Source organism: Mycteria americana, chromosome 3 (assembly GCF_035582795.1).
Source record: "Mycteria americana isolate JAX WOST 10 ecotype Jacksonville Zoo and Gardens chromosome 3, USCA_MyAme_1.0, whole genome shotgun sequence".
Classification (NCBI taxonomy): domain Eukaryota; kingdom Metazoa; phylum Chordata; class Aves; order Ciconiiformes; family Ciconiidae; genus Mycteria; species Mycteria americana.
This window is the reverse complement of record NC_134367.1, coordinates 87818192-87837384: the sequence shown is the minus strand read 5'-3', so window position 1 is coordinate 87837384 and position 19193 is coordinate 87818192. Positions and strand designations below refer to the sequence as shown.

The 19193-nt window shown below is 37.8% G+C and overlaps 1 protein-coding gene across 1 annotated transcript in view; it reads right to left on the bottom strand.

Annotated features, from left to right (window-relative positions):
* Positions 1–302: 302 nt before the first annotated feature.
* Positions 303–19193, bottom strand: part of WDR64 (WD repeat domain 64) — a 77498-nt gene continuing 58607 nt past the window's right edge. The window contains exons 15-28 of the mRNA XM_075497177.1: positions 18985–19161; positions 17949–18079; positions 16547–16639; positions 14749–14842; positions 13308–13350; positions 11882–12015; positions 10383–10488; positions 8618–8679; positions 8107–8216; positions 7121–7306; positions 4793–4892; positions 1345–1425; positions 1131–1164; positions 303–376 (exon numbers count right to left, since the gene is read on the bottom strand). Coding sequence (XP_075353292.1) covers positions 303–376; positions 1131–1164; positions 1345–1425; positions 4793–4892; positions 7121–7306; positions 8107–8216; positions 8618–8679; positions 10383–10488; positions 11882–12015; positions 13308–13350; positions 14749–14842; positions 16547–16639; positions 17949–18079; positions 18985–19161 — 1425 coding nt within the window. The remainder of the gene's footprint in view (positions 377–1130; positions 1165–1344; positions 1426–4792; positions 4893–7120; positions 7307–8106; positions 8217–8617; positions 8680–10382; positions 10489–11881; positions 12016–13307; positions 13351–14748; positions 14843–16546; positions 16640–17948; positions 18080–18984; positions 19162–19193) is intronic.

Genomic DNA, 19193 nt, shown 5'->3' with positions numbered 1-19193 from the left:
CAGATTTATGGCTCTGAGTCTTTAAGCAGTTAATTATAGTAAGGTGCTTTTCCTTCTTAACTGTCAAAAAGTGGAGTGAGATGGGCTTTTCTGTGAGTATCTTGTTATAATCATACACTGGCTTTATTAGAATTTTTTCTCTGCATGAAAGACTGGAATAGAAGTAAAGATTTTATTTCTGTATGTTCTACTTAATAATTAAATGGATTTAAATATAACAGAAAAAAACAGGAAAAAATTGAAATAAGGAACCTGCTAATCCACTTTCCTGAAGATGGACGCTATATTTATTTGTCTTGACCCTATTCTCCACTGAAACCTGTCTCCATTGTCCATCCAGTGGGACTGGACATCTCAGCTTTGTTCCACTGGAGACCTTTAAAAAATAAATTGCAACATTTCAAGAACTAATTAATATATTCAGGTGAACAGAGCACTTTGATGGCGTTTTGTAACAGCACAGACAAAAAAATTATTTGTTGTGCATGTAGCTCACAGAAAAAGTCTGATTTCCTTTTATTGTAAATCCGTGGCAGTGCCATTGGCATCAGTGTAGTTGCTCCTAACTTGCCAAGGCACAAGACTCCCTGTATTTTATTTTCTTCTTCTGGAAGAAAACAAAACATAGATTTCCAAGGCACATTAATGGTCAGAAGAATAGCATATGTGCCAACTATTTGAACCCTGTGCTCCTGAGTTTTCTGTTTTCTGAGATACTCTGTAATACCGCATGCACAAGCGTTAAGTCATATATATTTGAATGCAGAGTACCCTATTCATTCCACCTACCTAGCTATCTAGATGTTAGGAGTCTCATCCAAGCTAGTTCTCTAGGTACCCTAGATCAGCACCGCTGCTAGGGGTGATTCTTTCCATCCTATGATAGGTGGGATAGACAAGGCTGTGGACATTCTGGTCTTTCTCCATAGAAGGAACAACCTAGGAAGCATTGCTAGACAGCTTGCAATAAATCAAATCAACAGTACCCATAAAACAGTCTTAACCTGCAATAGCCAAAGCTTCATGCAGATAAGAATCAATAGTTTTTGGGCTGGCTAAAAGAGTTGAGTCTGAGCAAAAAGTTAATGACATGAGGTTGAACAGGAGAAGTAAATGTCTGGAATACTCACTTTGCAGCATGCTCTCTTCAACTGGCTTCCCAAGCTTCCACCGAATGGAGAATGGAGTTGGATAGGTAGTAATACAAGCCATGTTAGAAAATTAAATTGAGAAGCAGACAGTTAACAATAGAATGTCAGAGTACGTGACTGTAATGATTTGCTGGTGCTAATGGCTTCAGCTGTATGAATGCCACCGCAAAAGGTAGAAAACACTTGTGCTTACCTCATATATAGGAAGAGACCCAAATACTGCACCAGCCTCTCTGTTTCCAGACTGAAAACTTTCCAAAGGTTGTCTATGGATCTGACCAAAGTAAGCCAAAGTCAGTGCATTACTAGGTGAATGTAAAAGGTAATGAAAACATTACTTCTGTTATTGAATTGCATGGTAACATTCATGTTATCTGAAGAACCCTGTATATCATTACTATGTATATCATTACTATGTAGAGAGGGTATGGTTGTATATCATTATGTAGAGAGAGTATATCATTATGTATATCATGTATACATGTATATCATTACTATGTAGAGAGAGTATGGTTTATGCACAGGTTTTCTTTGTACCATGTAAAGGCTGCGTTGAACTTTTTTTTAAATTAGGAAGGGATCATTCTTCTGCTATAGAAAATGCATAACCAGCAAAATTCCAGCTTCCCAAGGGACACAAAATCAAGACAGTTAACAGCAAAATGCTTTTTGTCACCTAAGTTAAAGCTAGTTTTAAACACTTACTTAATTCTCTCACCTATTAACACCTTAGATAAGCTCAATAAAGGAATCATTTTCAGGGTACTTGTCAGGTTTGGTGGATGCATGTTATCAGAGGACAGTGGAAGTCTAGCCAAGGGGTAATGGAGTTACTCCCTCGCAGATGACAGCTTCATCACAGGGCTGTCAGTCTGGCTATCCTTCTGTTGGGCTTTGCAAATCACAAACACTTCAGCAGTCAGTTGGGAAAGATGCAGATGAACAAGACATTTCTGCTGTTAACCGTTGAAAGCTTTGAATTTGCGAAAATACCTCAGGTATCTTGACAGTTCGTCCACACTCACATGAATCTTGAGACTTTATATAGCCAAGACTTCTCCCTAGGAGGCCATTTTATGGTCCTCCAAAAAGGAAAAAAATGCACCTACAACTTGAAATATTGCAAAGAACCCTTGTTTCCATCAAATTTGAAAACAAGAGTTTAATTTGAAATGCTACATTATACAGAGATTTTCTACTTACATTTTTTTATGGTCTTAGCAATACATTACCGAGTGTGCTACAGTAGTAACAGTTTAAGAGACACTACATCTTCAACAATGTAAAACATTCCTAAAGGAATCTGTTCCAGTGTCTGTCTGTCAGTTCTAAGCATTACTCATATGCATTAATTACTAGGCATTACCCATTTCAGAAAGACAGGACAACTGAATTATGGTGAGCTAATTGTATACTCTAGGTGTTTGCACAGCCACCGAATAGCACACCTCTAGTCTGAAGTACAAACTGAAGTCCACTGGTTTGTTCTGCTCTAAAGCAAATAATAGCAAATCAAACCTTTTTCTCATCAAAAGCTCAATCAGAAGGGGACTCCAGTGCTAATGTTTATCAAGTATCCTCTGCTATGAGATCTCCAGTGAGTCCTCTTTTCAAAAGACTAGGTAAAACCTAAAGCAGAGCTCACCTCCGCTGACTTGTCCCACAATGTACTCAACCACTGACTTTGCTACAGTAAATTTCATGTTTTATACCCAGCATCAACATATTTTTCCCACTAACACTGTTCTCCATTACACAGTGCTGTATCTACAGCTGTTGAACAGCAGGGGACCAATGATCAACTGCCGTTACTTTGTAGTGCATGCTCCAACAGCACTGAAGCAGCTACATCAGTTTCCCTGTGATTTAAACACAGGCTGTGCTGGGATTGTGCAGCACCTGTGACTGGTATAACTGTGACTTAAGGGAGCTCGTCAGCTTGGTGCTGCCTTGGGGTGAAATGACAGAATGCCTCAAAACTGCATGCTTGACTACGTTTGCTTAGCAGCAACTAATCCACTAGCTTCAAATAGTCAAGCACCCAGACAGGATGAGAGCTGGTCTTCTACCCTTGGTGTCCCAGTCAGCCAGGACAAGTGAGAAAGGAAGAACATTGCGAGCAGCCCTGTGGAGAAGGACTTGCAGGTACTGGTAGATGAAAAGCTGGACATGAGCCAGTAATGTGCGCTTGCAGGCCAGAAAGCCAACTGTATCCTGGGCTGCATCAAAAGAAGCATGGAAGTGATTCTGCCCCTCTACTCTGCTCTGGTGAGACCCCACCTGGAGTACTGCATCCAGCTCTGGAGCCCTCAGCACAGGAAAGACATGGACCTGTTGGAGTGGGTCCAGAGGAGGGCCACAAAAAAGATCAGAGGGCTGGAACACCTCTCCTATGAAGAAAGCCTAAGAGAGTTGGGGTTGTTCAGCCTGGAGAAGAGAAGGCTCCAGGGAGACCTTATTGCGGCCTTAAAGGGGGCTTATAAGAGAGATGGGGACAGACTTTTTAGCAGGGCCTGTACCGATAGGACAAAGGATAATGTTTTTAAACTAAAAGAGAGTAGACTTAGACTAGATATAAGGAAGAAATTGTTTACGATGAGTGTGGTGAAACACTGGAGCAGGTTGCCCAGAGAGGTGGTAGATGCCCCATCCCTGGAAACATTCAAGGTCAGGTTGGATGTGGGTCTGAGCAACCTGCTCTAGTTGAAGATGTCCCTGCTCATTGCAGGGGGGTTGGACTAGATGACCTTTAAAGGTCCCTTCCAACCCAAACTATTCTATGATTCTATGAACTGGCTGGCAAGACAGGGCAATGAACAGTGGAGTCCTTGTCATTCTTTCATCCTTTCACTCAAGGTACACAGAGAAAAGTAGCTGGTCACATGGAGTAATGTTGTCTTTTATTGACTACTGTTTGGACCTTAGCTGGCCACATTAGGATATCAGATTGTGGTGCACAGTACCACAAATTTTTGGAGAGGATGTTAAGAGTTCATACACCTCACTAGCTGTTGGCTACTAACCTTTGGGGAAGAATCATCAGAAAGGTGTTAATGGAAGCTTTTTTGGCAAATGGCCGTAGGATTTGTATCTTTTTCCTCTTCTACTACAACTGCAAGAGAAGAAGTTTTATCTGTTCCCATGACTTTCAAGGGCTAAGCCAGGTAAAGATGGAGGCGCTCTACCATTATTCAATTAGAGTTGTAGAAAGTATTTTTAATGATATCTAAACTAACTCAGAACTCTCCTGGTTTCTGACTTCATGGGAACCCTGAAAGAACTATTGTGTATAACCAGGGATTCACTGTTCTAGTATTTTCACACTTTCTTCAAGTAAACTTCAAATATTTAGGATTTCTGTTGGAGTATGTGAAAATTCTAGGCTTTTTCAATGCTGTTAAACCAAACAAGTGAATCAGTGTGTGCTACTGTGTAAATTGGAATTTGGAAGTGTGAAACAATGAGAATGAAAACCAGAGAGGTTTCTTTGATTCCTCTGTTTATGCATTTTTGTCCTAGCTTATCCATTGAATAAGAAGGATATGTAGGGTTACTTACGGCAAATTTATAAATGAGAAATACAACTGCATTTCCTATATGTTGCACAGAACAGAAACAAATGTGTCATATACATTAGCTACCTTTGGAGAAGCCAGAGCTTTGAAAAACTTCAAGTCCTGAATTATGTCCACATGTTTAGACTTTTTTAAAACTGAAGGCGATCTGGTCAGTGACTTCCACCTGTACACACAAGACAGAAAAACTCTGATGCTTCTATCAAAATGGCAATTTTGAATGCAATGTTCTTAGCTGGCTCTAAAATAAAATTATTTTGAAGTATAAATTATTCCATATGTCTTCAAAATGTAATTTATATTAGGATGTTCATAGGTGTCATGAAGTGCTTCACTAACACTTTGTCAATCCAGATACTGGCTTGTCATCTTTGGGAGGCTGGAAATGTTAATATAAAAAACACTAGTTAAAAACTATAAAAACACACAACTGGGTGCTAACTTGCTGTCTGATAATGGCTTTTCAGCATTTCTGTGAGTTCTGACTACAATTCCTGTATACCACTTTCTTAACAAAGAAGGTTTCCTCTGCTTATATATCTGGTTTCCAAAGTTAATCACAAGAAGAAATGATCCAGAGTAGAGTGTCTGTTAGTGTAGATTAACACAGTTTCATTTATAATCAGAAAAATTAAGTCAGATCACACAAACTAAGGAATTATAAACTACAGAGAGAAACTGAGACTATTCTTCTATATGGGTCTATCTACCTGCTGACATTTTTCAATAGATCACCTGAGCTGCTTGTTTAAACTGTAAGCACCTATGCTATTCAGCTGGGCTTGTACCTTTTCAGGTATATGCACATTTGGAGAATATCTGTTAATAGCATTTATAACTTGATTTGTTAACTGAAATTCTAAAATATTGTCTTAGTGACTTATATGACAACTATCCAATAAGCGAATTGTAGTACCATCATGAAGATAACTGACTTGACCCAAGAGAAGCTCCTGTATCCTGTAAAGAACAAAACCTAGCATCCATAAGTAACACAGCCTTTTGGCTGATGGTTGGCTAGCCATCCATTAAACTATTTGGTACAATTAATCCAGAGGAATCAAGTTACTCTTGAGGTGACAGCACACAGAGTATATAGAATGTTAAGACTGAAACTTTCTATTGCGCAGCATGTGGCCGCCTTTTTTTTTCAGTTCTCTGCACAGTTAAGCAAGCTTCTCATTTGCTTCCAGTCTGTTTAATTAATGTGTTTAAAATGTATGGTAGCCATTCTCCCTTACTGAAATATTTGAAAGGTCCTCAAAGAGTAGTCGCAGTTTGACACAGGCATGTCATTTCTTTAAAGTTAGCTGGCTTAATTTTAGTAGCTTTGATTCTAGAGGTTTCAAACTAGCTGCTGACTATTCAAAAGGACTACAGGGGTTAGTCTTCAAACACAGCCAAGCACTTCTCTATGTTGATGAGTTACTGTTCTGACTTCAGTGCGACTACTCACATTAGTAAGAACTCTATGGAATAATAAGTGTTAGCAGGATACCGACCTAAATGGGGTAACAGTAAAGCACCTTAGAGATTTCCCATTGTCCCAAAGTGCTTTGGTTAAAAGGCAGCCTAAGAAATGGTATATGAAACCTTACTACTACAGCATGCATGACTTTTTAAGCCCTGAAGTAATTTCTCCCAGATTTGGACTGCTTTGTTACTAAAGGCAATGTGCATGTTGCCTCTGAAGATTCCTGCTTCAGTATTTATGTTCATTTGGTCAACCCACTAATTAATGAACCAGGGAGCTCCAGGACTAGAAATACGACTTAAGCGAGAGGGCCAAGGCTCTCTGTCTTGACTTGTAACTAACCCACATCCCTTGAGAACTCTACCTAGAAGGAGAGAGGTCCAACACTGCTATTGAACACACAACATTTATGCCAGTGTCAGAATGTCATGATCAGAGGTATGTGAATGTATCCATAACATCCCAGCAAATTTAAGAAGACCATTATTTAAACTGAAAGATTAAATTGGGTTTATTCTTACAGAAAGATTTGGGTTTGGCTTGAAACTATTCACATTAAGCTTTTTCAATAAAATTTTTGGGATCCCAGAAGTATATCAGCTTATGGAACTGGAAAGGAAACAGGCTGCTAACCTGAACAGTGTACATAACATACAGACTCTAATTAGGCTAAAATCTGAGACAATTATCTAGTCATCACTATTACTGAATTCAAATCCTGACCATCACCTAATCCTGACTGTCACCTAGTCATAACAATTTATCCATGCTGTGTAAAAACATTTTTAAAAAGGATTTTTCTAAATAACTCATAGGAAATACAAATATTTTTTCTGACCTTCAGGTGAAAGGTGCTTTTTAAGTATATTTTCAGAACTGTTCCCCCAATCATACATATATTTAAATGTATGAGATCTTACTTGTCCCTGTCCAGCATTAGAGGATATTCAAATTTCTTCTTTTCCATATGCTTGCTTTCCTCTTTAATTATAGTAGGAAAGTTATTAACATCACAAGGCAAAATCAGCCGACTGATGTCTGATAATTCAAACTTCCTAGGTTGTCCGAAGTAACCAAGATAGTATCCGTTCATGGCATGCCAAAGCCTACAGACATAGTAGAAGCAGTGCCAAAGGACAGAAAGCAAAAATGGATACTTTTAGAAGGAGAACAAAAGTAACAAAATATCTGTCTACATTATCAAGTTCTGCAGCACTGTTCTAGAGTTCAGTATGCTAGTCATAAAAAAAAAAAAATCAATGAGATTGAAGTTCACTGTTTATAGTGTAAGTAACTTGAGAGTAAAAAAATCTCAGAAGGATGTTGTAAAAATCGGAAAATGAACAGTTCATCTTTATAATTACAAAACTGAGAAGTAAAGGCACCAATACCCTGAATTGCTCCTACAGTAAGGTGCTGCCACCAGAGCAGGATCTACACAAAATTTCCTCATTGATTCCCCCCAAAAAACAAAAGAAACCCTTTCAAATGTACTTGTTAGCCAAGAAGGAATTACAGTTGTCTATAAAGCATCTTCAGACTGCAATGGTTTAATTGCATAAGCATTGGTTAGGTGCAATGCTTAGGACCCATGTCAATTTAACAAGTATTGAAAGCTAAAGTAGGATTAGAACAGGAGGTCATTTCGAAAATGATGGGGCTGTTACCTGTGCATTCAAGGTCACCTTGCTGAAAGAAAATGACAGTCTGCAAAAGGTCTGACTTCCTGAGAAAACTGGAAGTGTTACATTAAAAAATTAGTTCTTTCAGGTGCAGAACAGAAAATGCACCCAATGTTGTATTTTATTTAAGTTCTAGCCTATATACAAGTCCAGCAAGAAGAGGAACTTTGGAGACAGTTCAACTGATTTGCCATAGCATTAAGAAGTATTAGTCATTTTTGTACCTGACTGAACCATCAATGGATGCTGTCACTACCACATTTTTCTCCTCTTCATGAAATAAGTCAACCACTTCATTAGAGTGTGCCCTCCAGCAGAGCTCCTCCTTTATTTGCTGAGGGAAAAAAGTAACATAACCACATTTCAGGCAGTTCTGTATGCCACCATGGTTGCTAGCTTAGTGGATTTATCAGCATGGCTTTCTGAAAATTAAGAGATGAGAAAAAGTAATCCCTCCATGAAACAGCCTGCAAATGGCATATGGTAGAAACATCACTCGGGACATGGGTAAATTAATTCTTAACACAGCCTCTTTGAACACAATGGAGTAATGCTAACAGCATTTTACTTATGTTGTTCTTGTTTTTCACAGCATCAAGTTATTATTTCAAGCAAAAGACATGACCTTTATGTGCAGGAAACATTTCTAGTCCCCATAGAGCTCTGAATCCATTTTTCTCTGTCTTATCTTGGTATACTGTTCAAGTTAAGAAAATCTGTCAGATTTTTCCTTACATTTTTACTATTCTGTGGATCTTCTAAGAATGAGGCAATGCTCCAGCGCATAATATGCCCCTCTGTTTAAGAAAGGAAAAAGCAAAACATCAATAAATTTCATTAGTGCTACACATTCACTAGTTGCTACCAATATATACCACTAGTTGCTCTTGGTAAACAGTAGGCAGAATGAAGCAGAGATTACAGGTCAGTGAAAGTTATTTTAAGGTGAATGTCACTACCCCATTGTCAAGCACAGGGTAGAAAATAATGGACCATTCATTAATATGCAATGAAATGTGTATACTCTTTGTGAGCAATGTGTCATTAACTGGATAGGTTTGAAATGGAAAGAACATAAAGTTTTTTCTTTAAATGACATGAGTAAAAAAAAGAGTCATCTTGCCAAGACAGTTATCTATTGCACAAGGTAGGTATGAGAGCTTCCTGGGGATTAAACTGTTTTTCAGTCCTGGTAAAATGGACAAAGTTTTATTAATTGCATACATAATGAAAGCTTAATGTTTTACAACCTTTTAGTGCACTCATGTGAAGCTAGAATCAAAGAATTATTTTCCTTATGACCCACAACTGCTCAGTTTCCTGCCTAGGCTCCCTCTTTCCTGATGAAGTTGCCTCTTATCTCTCATTTCTACTACTAGGCAGAGGAATCGTTTGTGTAATTCCAACCTTCATACTGGTTTCTAGGACTGTACATTTGCAAGCAAGCAAGGAAGCTGGCAGAGAAGTTGACCTTTTCCTAACAAGGAAAAATCTGTAATGGGAACAAGAAATTGGTAGTAGCACTGCAGATAAAAGAGAAGGGTGTGGAAAGCATGAAAAGCAAATACACAGTGGCACAAGCACAAAAGGACAAAGGGAGATTATCAGGTGAATAGGTAATAGGGTGGATACTTTTGCACAACTACTTAAAATCCTGTTCAGTGCATGCTGCCTTCCTGAACTCATTTACTGATTTGAATCAATGGGGAGTGGAAACTCCTCTTCATTTTCAGCATTAACGTCAAGCCACTGCTCAGTTTTGAAAAAAAAGGGAAAAAAAATCTTGGTCCATCCAACTTCTGACAGCGTAAGAGCAGGAAGCTGGCAGGAAACAGTTCTAATATGTATTTTAGAAGAAAAGTGACACATTAAAGGACAAAAATCTCATATGACAGCCGCAGAAGAGGAAAATTGCTAGGGTGATTCTAAAGGTTTGGAGGAGAATCAGACAGCAGATAAACTCTTGGACTTTCTGCCAAATGAAAGCCAGATTTGGTGTGAATTAGAAGTCTAAGAATGGGCTGCTAGCACAGACCACAAGTGCTTTCTTTCCTTATATAGCAGCGTACTGCTGAAGCCATTACTGTGCACTCTATATCAGTGTTGGAATCACGGCTCTTGGTATAGCCACAACTGTAGTTTTTTACTTAGTTTTATTACTGTGAATGTGAAATTTTTGCTTGTTTTTAGCAGTAATCTTTGCGCTTGGTATTAATACAGTAATTCAGATGAAAAGTATATGCAGGGCTTGTGAATAAAGAAAATTGTAATGTCTTTTATGAAAACAATTCTACTGATAATGCTATTAATGTAATGCTAAGCTTTATTCTACCATCCTTTCACACCAGAAAATACCTTTTTCAATTATTTAATTATAGCTTTGATGGAGAAAGTCTGGCAGCATTTGGACCTTCAGTTCCGTATTTCTGGTACATTTACAACATGATATTTTGTGGTCCTACAAACTGTCCCGAACAGAATGACTAACGTGTTTACTCACCCTTACTGCCTGCCAAAAGCATTTTAGTGGAGATGTCTGTCCGTAGTGCTGTCAGAGGAGCTGAAGGATATTTTGAAAATGGCAAAAGTTCTTTCACTAAGTTTCCCTAAAATAAATAAATAAACAATCACATATTTCTCTTTATAATATCTACATGAAAAAAAATCAATGCATCAGAAGTTGAGTGCCATTGATTTGATCTATTCAGCGTTACTCAGCTCATAGCTATTCAGAAAGCAGCTAAAAAGGTAGTTTCCTAATCTACTGAATGACCAAGATAGCTGGGTTGTATTCTTCTCCTAGTTGCCATCTCTTCTACATCAAAAGAACAAGCTATTTCACTCTTCAGGCAATTCACAGTCTATCTGTACCTACCCCTACTTTACCACTTATCTCTCATTTGCTGTGGAATATCATCAGTATGGATCTCATCTGCTACTGAAACATCATTTCTTGCTGCAAATGGACCCATGATGTCTCCTTCACTCACTTGTATTTTTCAAGCAAGCATTAGTAGACTTTCTCCCTTACTGTCTCTTCAGGTTTGAGAGGAGGTGAGGGAGAAAGTCTTGCTGATAAGGAGAATCTTGACTGTGTCATCCATGTAATGATGATGACAGTCATGTCAGTGATGACATCACCATTATCTGAACTTGGAGATTCCTACGGGAATCTAAGTACACTAATATACCAACTGTGAAGACAACAAAACCCAACAAAGCCCATACCTACTGTACTTGGGGACATTTACTATCATATTCTATTTTTGCATAAAACATCTGCAAAGATACCTCACCATCATTCTGAAAAATTCTCACTATGACTTGCCTTTGCTGGGATTCATGTTAAAGCCTTACATGGCTGATGTATTGTGATCACTGTGATCACTGTCTGCCACAATGACCAATATTACCTAGTCATATGATGGTATGGCCCCTTCTTTCTGCATTTACTTTTTATCTCTTCTTTAGAGTAACATGTTTTCTGGAATAGAGTTTCATAGGTCTGAAGTGATATGACAACTAAGCCATTGGCATTCTGTTGTATGACTGGCTTTACAAGCTGATTATAGCTGTAGACACTATGTATTAGGATACTATTCTCTCCTGATTTGTAACCCTACTAGTGCTAGCTGGCTTGTGCAATGTTCCAGACATATTTCTCCTCTTCTGAGAGTAGGACACTCTGCCTTGCCTATCATCCTTTCTTAGAAGGTAAATTATGTGGGTGAAAAATCAACTTCTAGACTTTCACATAAATTTACAGTCAGATTTTGTTATAATTATTTCAAATCAAGTTTCTTCATTTTCCACTTGCCATTACTCTCTGCTACAGTTATTAAAGCAGAACTAATTTGTGTCCATAGAAGAAACTATTAACCAAAAAATGCAATAAAACATCTGCTGCTGCAATTGCTAGTTAAAAAGCGTGTTTCCAAAGATTAGTAGAATTACCTTCTCAATGGTCCAGTCCCATCCCAAAGACATTCATATAGCTACCTGAATACTCCATAGGCAGATGCAGCCATTTGCATGAGCAGAAGCCAGTATTGGTGAGTGTCCCGTTACAGCTTTGGATAACTGTGCGTTCATCTTCAAGTATTGGATATTCTTATACCTAGTTGTGTCTTCTGCTTTGGAACACAAATGATCATACATTTTCTCAACAATTTTTAGTACTGCTTTTGAATATACAGAAATTACATAACACTAGGAAAAAAAGTAAATTTGAAAATAAACTCCATCATCAAGATGGCATTACTCTGAAAACATTACAGATATGGATAAAAGACAACTGAAAAGAAATTTGAACAATCTTCATGATCTTATCTAAACCAGCCAGAACTATTGCTCCATGATGCGGGGGAACGTTATTTAGAGCACAGCAACAGATTTCACAGAAACTGCAAGCACCAGTGAGAGTGGAGGAGGAGTGCAAGACAGTGGTCATCAGGACAGCTGAGAGGCAGTTCTGCAGCCCCTGTGTGAGGCTTCTGGAGATTACTATCAATTCAGCAATGAAATGAAGTTTAATAACTAAATGACACTTAATTCTGGAATCACAGATTTCTATACTTCTCAAGTTAAAAACTTTGGCTAAATGCAAGGTGGTGGTCACAGAGAACCTTTTTTGAGTTCCTGCTGTGACTTCCCCAGAGCTGGAGATGCTGGGGGGTCCCATGAAGGTCCTCAGTGAAATGGACATTCAGTGGATGCAGGACGTAACATGAGTGTCTATTTCATTGAGCAACTACAAGGTTTAGGGATATTCTACTTTCAGGGCATGTTTTCTTTGCAAAATAAATTCAGCTTAAATCCACATTTCAGATGATCAAATTTCTTGTTATTGGGAAAGTCTGCTTTCCAGCAGAGGATGTCTAAAGGATTCAGAAGAATTGAGAGCATTTGCTTCTTGCAAATTCACCAACTCCATTTGCACAGCTTTAACTCTTAAGCACTTGGCTCTCTCTTGTTTCTGTTGTTTTAAGGATATATACTATAGGGAAGATCTTTCCTTCTAAAATTCTATCTGCTTTTGAAGATTTTCTCTGTGAGGCCATTCGCTCATACTTGACTCAAGTTGGCTCTTGCTATACCATTTCAGTAATTCATTGCTCGAATATTTATGTGGAAGAGAAGTGTGTATAGTTGACATTCCCAAATTCTGCAAGGTTTTCAGCATCACGTCTGTTTAGAAAAAACAGCTATTAAGCCCTTGCATATCCTGCATCCTGGCCTGGCTTTTGGGAAATAACTGCAAATCAGGGGTGAGCAAAGGATGTTGAGGTGTGTCACCCACATACCAATGGTATCCCAAGTATTCTAAACACAGTTTGCTAGACAAACTGACAAACTTAGTTTCTATGGTAATCTGGGCAGAATTTATGGATCAACAACAAAGAGAATGAAAAACATCTTTCCATACCTGTTGTTATTTGAGTATTAATTTCATCACTTCTTACATTTTCCTAAAAACAAGGAATAAAATGTAACAGAATTAGAAAATGGAACTTGGGTGTAACTGCAGAACAGTTCTCTAGTTGAAATTATTTTAAGAACTTAATTCTTTTTAATTGAAGGATTCAAATATTCCCCCAATTTCCATCCAATCTGGGACAGCATTGAGTGAAAACAAGAAACATTTAATCTGAAGAGAATCAAAATCACAGATGAACAAATCACAAATGAAATTAATTGGAATTTAGGAGCATGCTAAAGGTAAATTTGGCTGAATGACATTAATTTCTTAGGACAAGCAAAGTCGATCACTTACAGTCACGTGAATGTAACCTAGATTTCTTACTTAGAGAGTTTAATTCAGAACATGCATATAGTCTTGTTACTGCATGAGCAAAGATGAGCAAAGTGCATAAATAGCAGTAACATTTACTGACATCTGTATCTTCAGTATGAGAATTGTCACTTCGTTTGTGCCTTACTATATAGGCTTCTGAGGATCCCCAAGGCTGACAGTAATCAGTATACTGGCCTCAAAAATTGCCAAGTCAAACAAGGCAGGAAAAACTATGCAGCCATGAGTGTCTGAGGTATCTTAGAAGAGGAAAAGCCACTTCAATCTCATCCTACCTATTGATCTGTAAGGCGTGATGTGTTAGGCTTTTGGGGATCTTTTTAAGAGCTGCAAATGACTGTCCATTTTGTTATTCTAATGACTAGATAGCACAAGATACTGTATACTTTAGTTTGCGGATGATAGTTAGGCCTGTATCTACTTGGGAATCTATGAAAGTGCCATGCTCTGCTGAAACAATATGCTGGAAAGAATCTGAGAGGTAGTAGGATTTTCCTCTTTTTGCCTACTTGCTATTTGTTGCTCTGCAGATATGGCATGTTCTTCTGGCATAAAAGGACAAAAAGTGTCACAAAAATCATAATGCTATCCTTAGCAAAAATACACAGATTCAGACACTGACATCTTGATGGTGAATTAAAAAAAGTTGTCATACTGTCATTTGAAGGCACTGTATCCAAGCAAGTGTGGCTGCAACGTAGATGTGGTTCCACTTTTATTCAAGTACTTCATGATTTGTCTATTTTACATTCCCCTTTGAGTTCTTCTATACTCCCATTTGAAAGTCAGAATTGCTAGTGATAAGCATCTGACAAACACTTTGATAGCTATTCCATTTATCACAGAGCTAGCTGCCTGACAGAACGTATTCTTAATTCCCCGCCTCATTCAGCTTAGGTGAACAAAGTTCGTTTTTCTGTAATTCTTGATATTTAGTTTTGTGCATGGCTTTATGGAGGGATTTTAGTAAGCTACAGTATTTTAAAACCAAAACCAAAATGAAAACAGAATTTTGTTTTGAATGCTACTGAATCCATGAAGCCACTATACCTACCTTACGTAGGTTCGAAGAACTGCTCTTGTGCTCTGGAACGGCACTGATATCACTCCTCACAGTAGCAGTAGTAGAGGGCAGGGAACTAATTTTCCTGTGTGAAATAAATTATTGGAGATCACTGACATTCTTGAAGATACTGTTTGCTATCTGGAAATCAACATCATCCAATGTAATAAAGCATAATAAAATAGTGCCTGAATGGATTAGACTGATTAGACTAAGGGTTGGTGGTGTTTTAGAAATTTATACAAGTAACTAGGCAATATTTGCATATTATGCAGCCAACCTCTCCTGTCAGGAGTTTTGAGCAAATTAAATCCATAGTAAATAAAAATTAACACTGGTGTTCATCCTGAAGAAGTGAAGGGGAAAAACTCAGTGCATGCCAATGGCTCATTCGCTTTCATTTTACACAGCGCTTTGCTCTGCGAATAGTTTTCAATTAATTACAGAAACTTATTTTCAACCTGTTAATATAATGATCAGAAATGGGATTCTGTGGAATAAACTCAGGAAAAAAATTTGGAGGTGTTCTTCAATATTTGTGTTTCTGAGTCAAGAAAAGTTCTGACTGTGCTAATGAGAGGTTCTGGCCACATAACTTACACCAATGTCACAGCTGCTCTGTTTTTGACAGTTTTTGAGTATCTGAATAACTGGGATAATGTAAAACACATATAGAAAGTATGCAGCTGGGGTAGCCCACCTAAATTTGGACAGGTGCCCACGACTTTGTAATTTTTCAGTGTTTGATTTAACAAAGTTGCTACCATTCTTGAACATTGTGTATGTATATATGATTACAGTCAAATTCATCCAGGTACTTTCCCAGTACGTACAAAACATCCTAAGCCTATATGATTCAAAGACATTGTAGGATCCTCCTGCTTAAGCATAATCAGAAATTTTCTTGATTTATAAAAAAACCTATTTGTGAATTGTAATCACGTTTTAATTTAGCTAGGATTTATTACATTAATAATTAAGCTATAATGTCAAAAAACAAATTTATGTTCAATTAAGTGGCACTAGTACATTTAGGGGTGTAGTAAATGCATAAGCTACTTGAAGGTTTTAAAGCCACATAAGACCATAAACCATCCCTACGATTCAGGAGAGCAAAAAAGCTACCTAATTGCTTAAGTCTTTAAAGCTGCATAAGTATTTAAACTATACTGAGTCCTTTTGGCTACCGTTGCCTCTGCATATCCATTGGAAGACAAGCACTTCTGAATTGTGTACACGTGCAATGCCTTTCCCTCAAAATGGGCATATTGGGCTAAAATTTTGTTCTCCGTCCAACACTACCAAACTATGCCAGCTTCTAGTTTGTTTTAAAATGAAACTTGAGGCTGCACACTTCAATGAGCTTGCCTCTCTCTTTGTTTGCTGAGAGTATCTAATACCGTGAGGATTGTATCAGGTTTAAAATAAAGAAAAAGCCTGCTGACACACAGAGTTATGACACAGAGATAAGAATCAAAGAAGGTACAGTACACAGGAAAAATAATACCTGACAAAAGCTGACTTCTGTTGAATTCTTCAACAGGATTGAGACTTATGAGGTCATTTAGAGGACAAAAGGATAGCTTAGTGGAGTGGTAAAAAAAGAATGTATAATATGGATTGATAAACATTACACAAGTTTAAGGATGGGAAAGCTAATTAACTTGAATTGATAAAATCCAAAGAAAATCTCAATTTAAATCAGGTATCTTGGACAAACATTGTGTCAGTTTACTACAACAAAATTCCAAAGGACTGTCCTGGGGGAAATTAAAATGCACACAGTTACCTGGAAGAGAAAGCACTATGTACAAGGAATAACATGGCATTGACTCCAGATGCTTGAAGAACTGAAGCCTGGCTGTCTTCATTAATTTTACACCTGAAAATAAAGATGTTTGTACAGGATGTGTCAGATAGGTTGCATATTGTCCCCAGAAAAAGTTGTAGACTTTATTTGTAATGTACAAAATTAAACATTTCATTTCCCAGAATGCATGTCACCTAAAAGTTTTAGACAGTTTTTCAGAATCAGTTAATCAGTTATGATGGAGTAATGTCAGGGAAGAATAGGTACAGAATGTGCCTGTGCCAGGAAAAACAGGAACCTGATGGAATGATGAACATTTTCTTCAGCCAAGTATTTTCTTGAGAATTAGTATTTAAGAGAAAAGTAAAGTAACTTACGTTGAAGTTAACTATCTAAGTGAATGTTAGAAAAGTACCTTGTTCCTGGCATTCAAACCAGTCATGTGAACCCTGAGTAAAATACTCTACTTACAAAGCATTGACTTTCCTGTCTTCCATGCATCCACATGAATTGGCTCCCTCATATATGGGGAGACAAAAGCAAAGGAAGAGACAGAGCCAGAACTGCAGTTAAGTTTTGATTATTTCCCGAGGTACAGAAAAACTCAGCTCACTTTTTCACAAACATGCCAATTTTACACATGAGGGATTCTGTGAAACTATTGGGTAAGATAGCTAAATATTGACTTTGTGTGGTCTTAAAAGGCATGTATTCCATCACCAACACAGAAATACTGCTGTGCTGCTTCACTCAGTCTAACCAGACATGTTGTCATTTTTCACTTTCCTGATGTAGCAGCTTAATCCACATGAGACTATCTGGAACCACCCTATGTTCACTTTTTATCACCTTCTGTGAAAGATTTTTACTCTCAAACCTCCAAAATCACTTCAGATTTCTCCTTGTTGAATATGACTCCTAGTCTTCTAGGTATAGACAATGATACAGATACTGATAATGTAGAACATCTGCCAGTATCGTCTGAAGTGGCATTATTTCCAGATGTCCTCCCAAACACGAATCTTCCAAACTAAGGATATTTCTACAGCTCAGTAGCAGCCTCTAGTTGATGACAGAGTGACTTACATAGTGAGAGTTTCCTTCAGTGGCAGTGCTGGGTTATGTTAAAACACTATTCTTAATTACATCATCCCTTCCCCAGATGACTCTCTCTCTTGATCACTTCTCCTACCTGAAATGTCAGGACTAGCTAGCAAAGTAATTTGAAGTGGGAGGGAGGGGGGCCCACATAAATTGCTACTTTAACTGCTGCTTGTCCATCACCCTTTACAGTTGGGTATCTTAGAATTTCCAGTATGCCATTTGAAAAGTTTGCATGAAATACTGGAGGTCAAAATGCCTCCATGAAAGCAATACTTACAGGCATCTCACAGAGGCAGATTCAAAATCCCACAAAATTATTGCACCGTTTGCACTTCCTGTAGCTATCAAACTGCATCCTTCTACTTTTAAAACATCAAAACACTTCATTTCCACAGAAGGTACAAAATTCTACAAAGAATATTAAAAAAAGTTTGAGTAGGAGCAATGTGGACACTAGAGAGTGAAATGTTTTAACTGTTAATTTAACAAGATGCCTAAATTGACAGTGTCTACAACAACTGCATATTCAATGCTATTCTAATACTATTGTATCTGAGCTACACAGAAGCACGAGAAGGAAGCAGGGAGTGATAGTACTGGGAGACACCCTGCTGCAGAGGGCAGCAGGCTCCATTTGCCAACCTGACCTGCTATCTACGGCACAGTTGCAATTAGAGCATGTAAAAACAGTTGTAAGAACTGAAGATTAATCAGAAGTAGGTATCTGTGGAGATACTCCAATCAGGTGAAAGGAATAAGTCACTGAACAGAGATATAATGACCTTTCCATAAACATCACCCAGATCTGTTACAGAATTAGTGAAATTATACGAAACAAAACTTAAGCCTCGTGGACTATTCAAGTTAAATTGGTCAACAATGGAAACATAAATTTGACATCTTATTTTACTAAAGCAATAAGAAGAGAAAATGGAATCACTTTAAGACCCTGCTTGATCTTTATGTGCTACTATTACTGAAGGTCAGTCTAGCTATAGTAATTAATGGCATTTCATTTCCAGAAGACTTTATACAAGAACCTCAACTTACTATTTTGTACAGGAATGTGAAGTGTATGTTCAGGCACCTGCTTAATCATGGCGACAGACATGCAATGGATTATTAGGCAGATATAGCCCTCAGAAACAATAACTTTCTTACATGATTTATTTTAGACCTTCAGTGTACTGAAAAGTTTGGAATACTTATTTGGTTCTTATCCTGTTGCTAAAACATGAAATCCTTGAGGGCACAGTAAACATTTTACTTTCTAATCTTCTGTAAATGATGTGGAACTTTGAAGTGTTTCTCACCTCTGTATCTTTCCTCAGAGAACTGGTGTTAGACAGCAGCTGAATATCCGGAAAAAAATCATACGTTTGTAAGGTGTCAGGCTTCAGTGACAGAGACACAACTGGATTCCTTCGTGGAAACGACACTGCTTCAGGAAGCACCCATGTGACATACAGATATGTTTGAACTGAGTTACCCTATTAAAATAACGGACTTAATGAAAGACAAA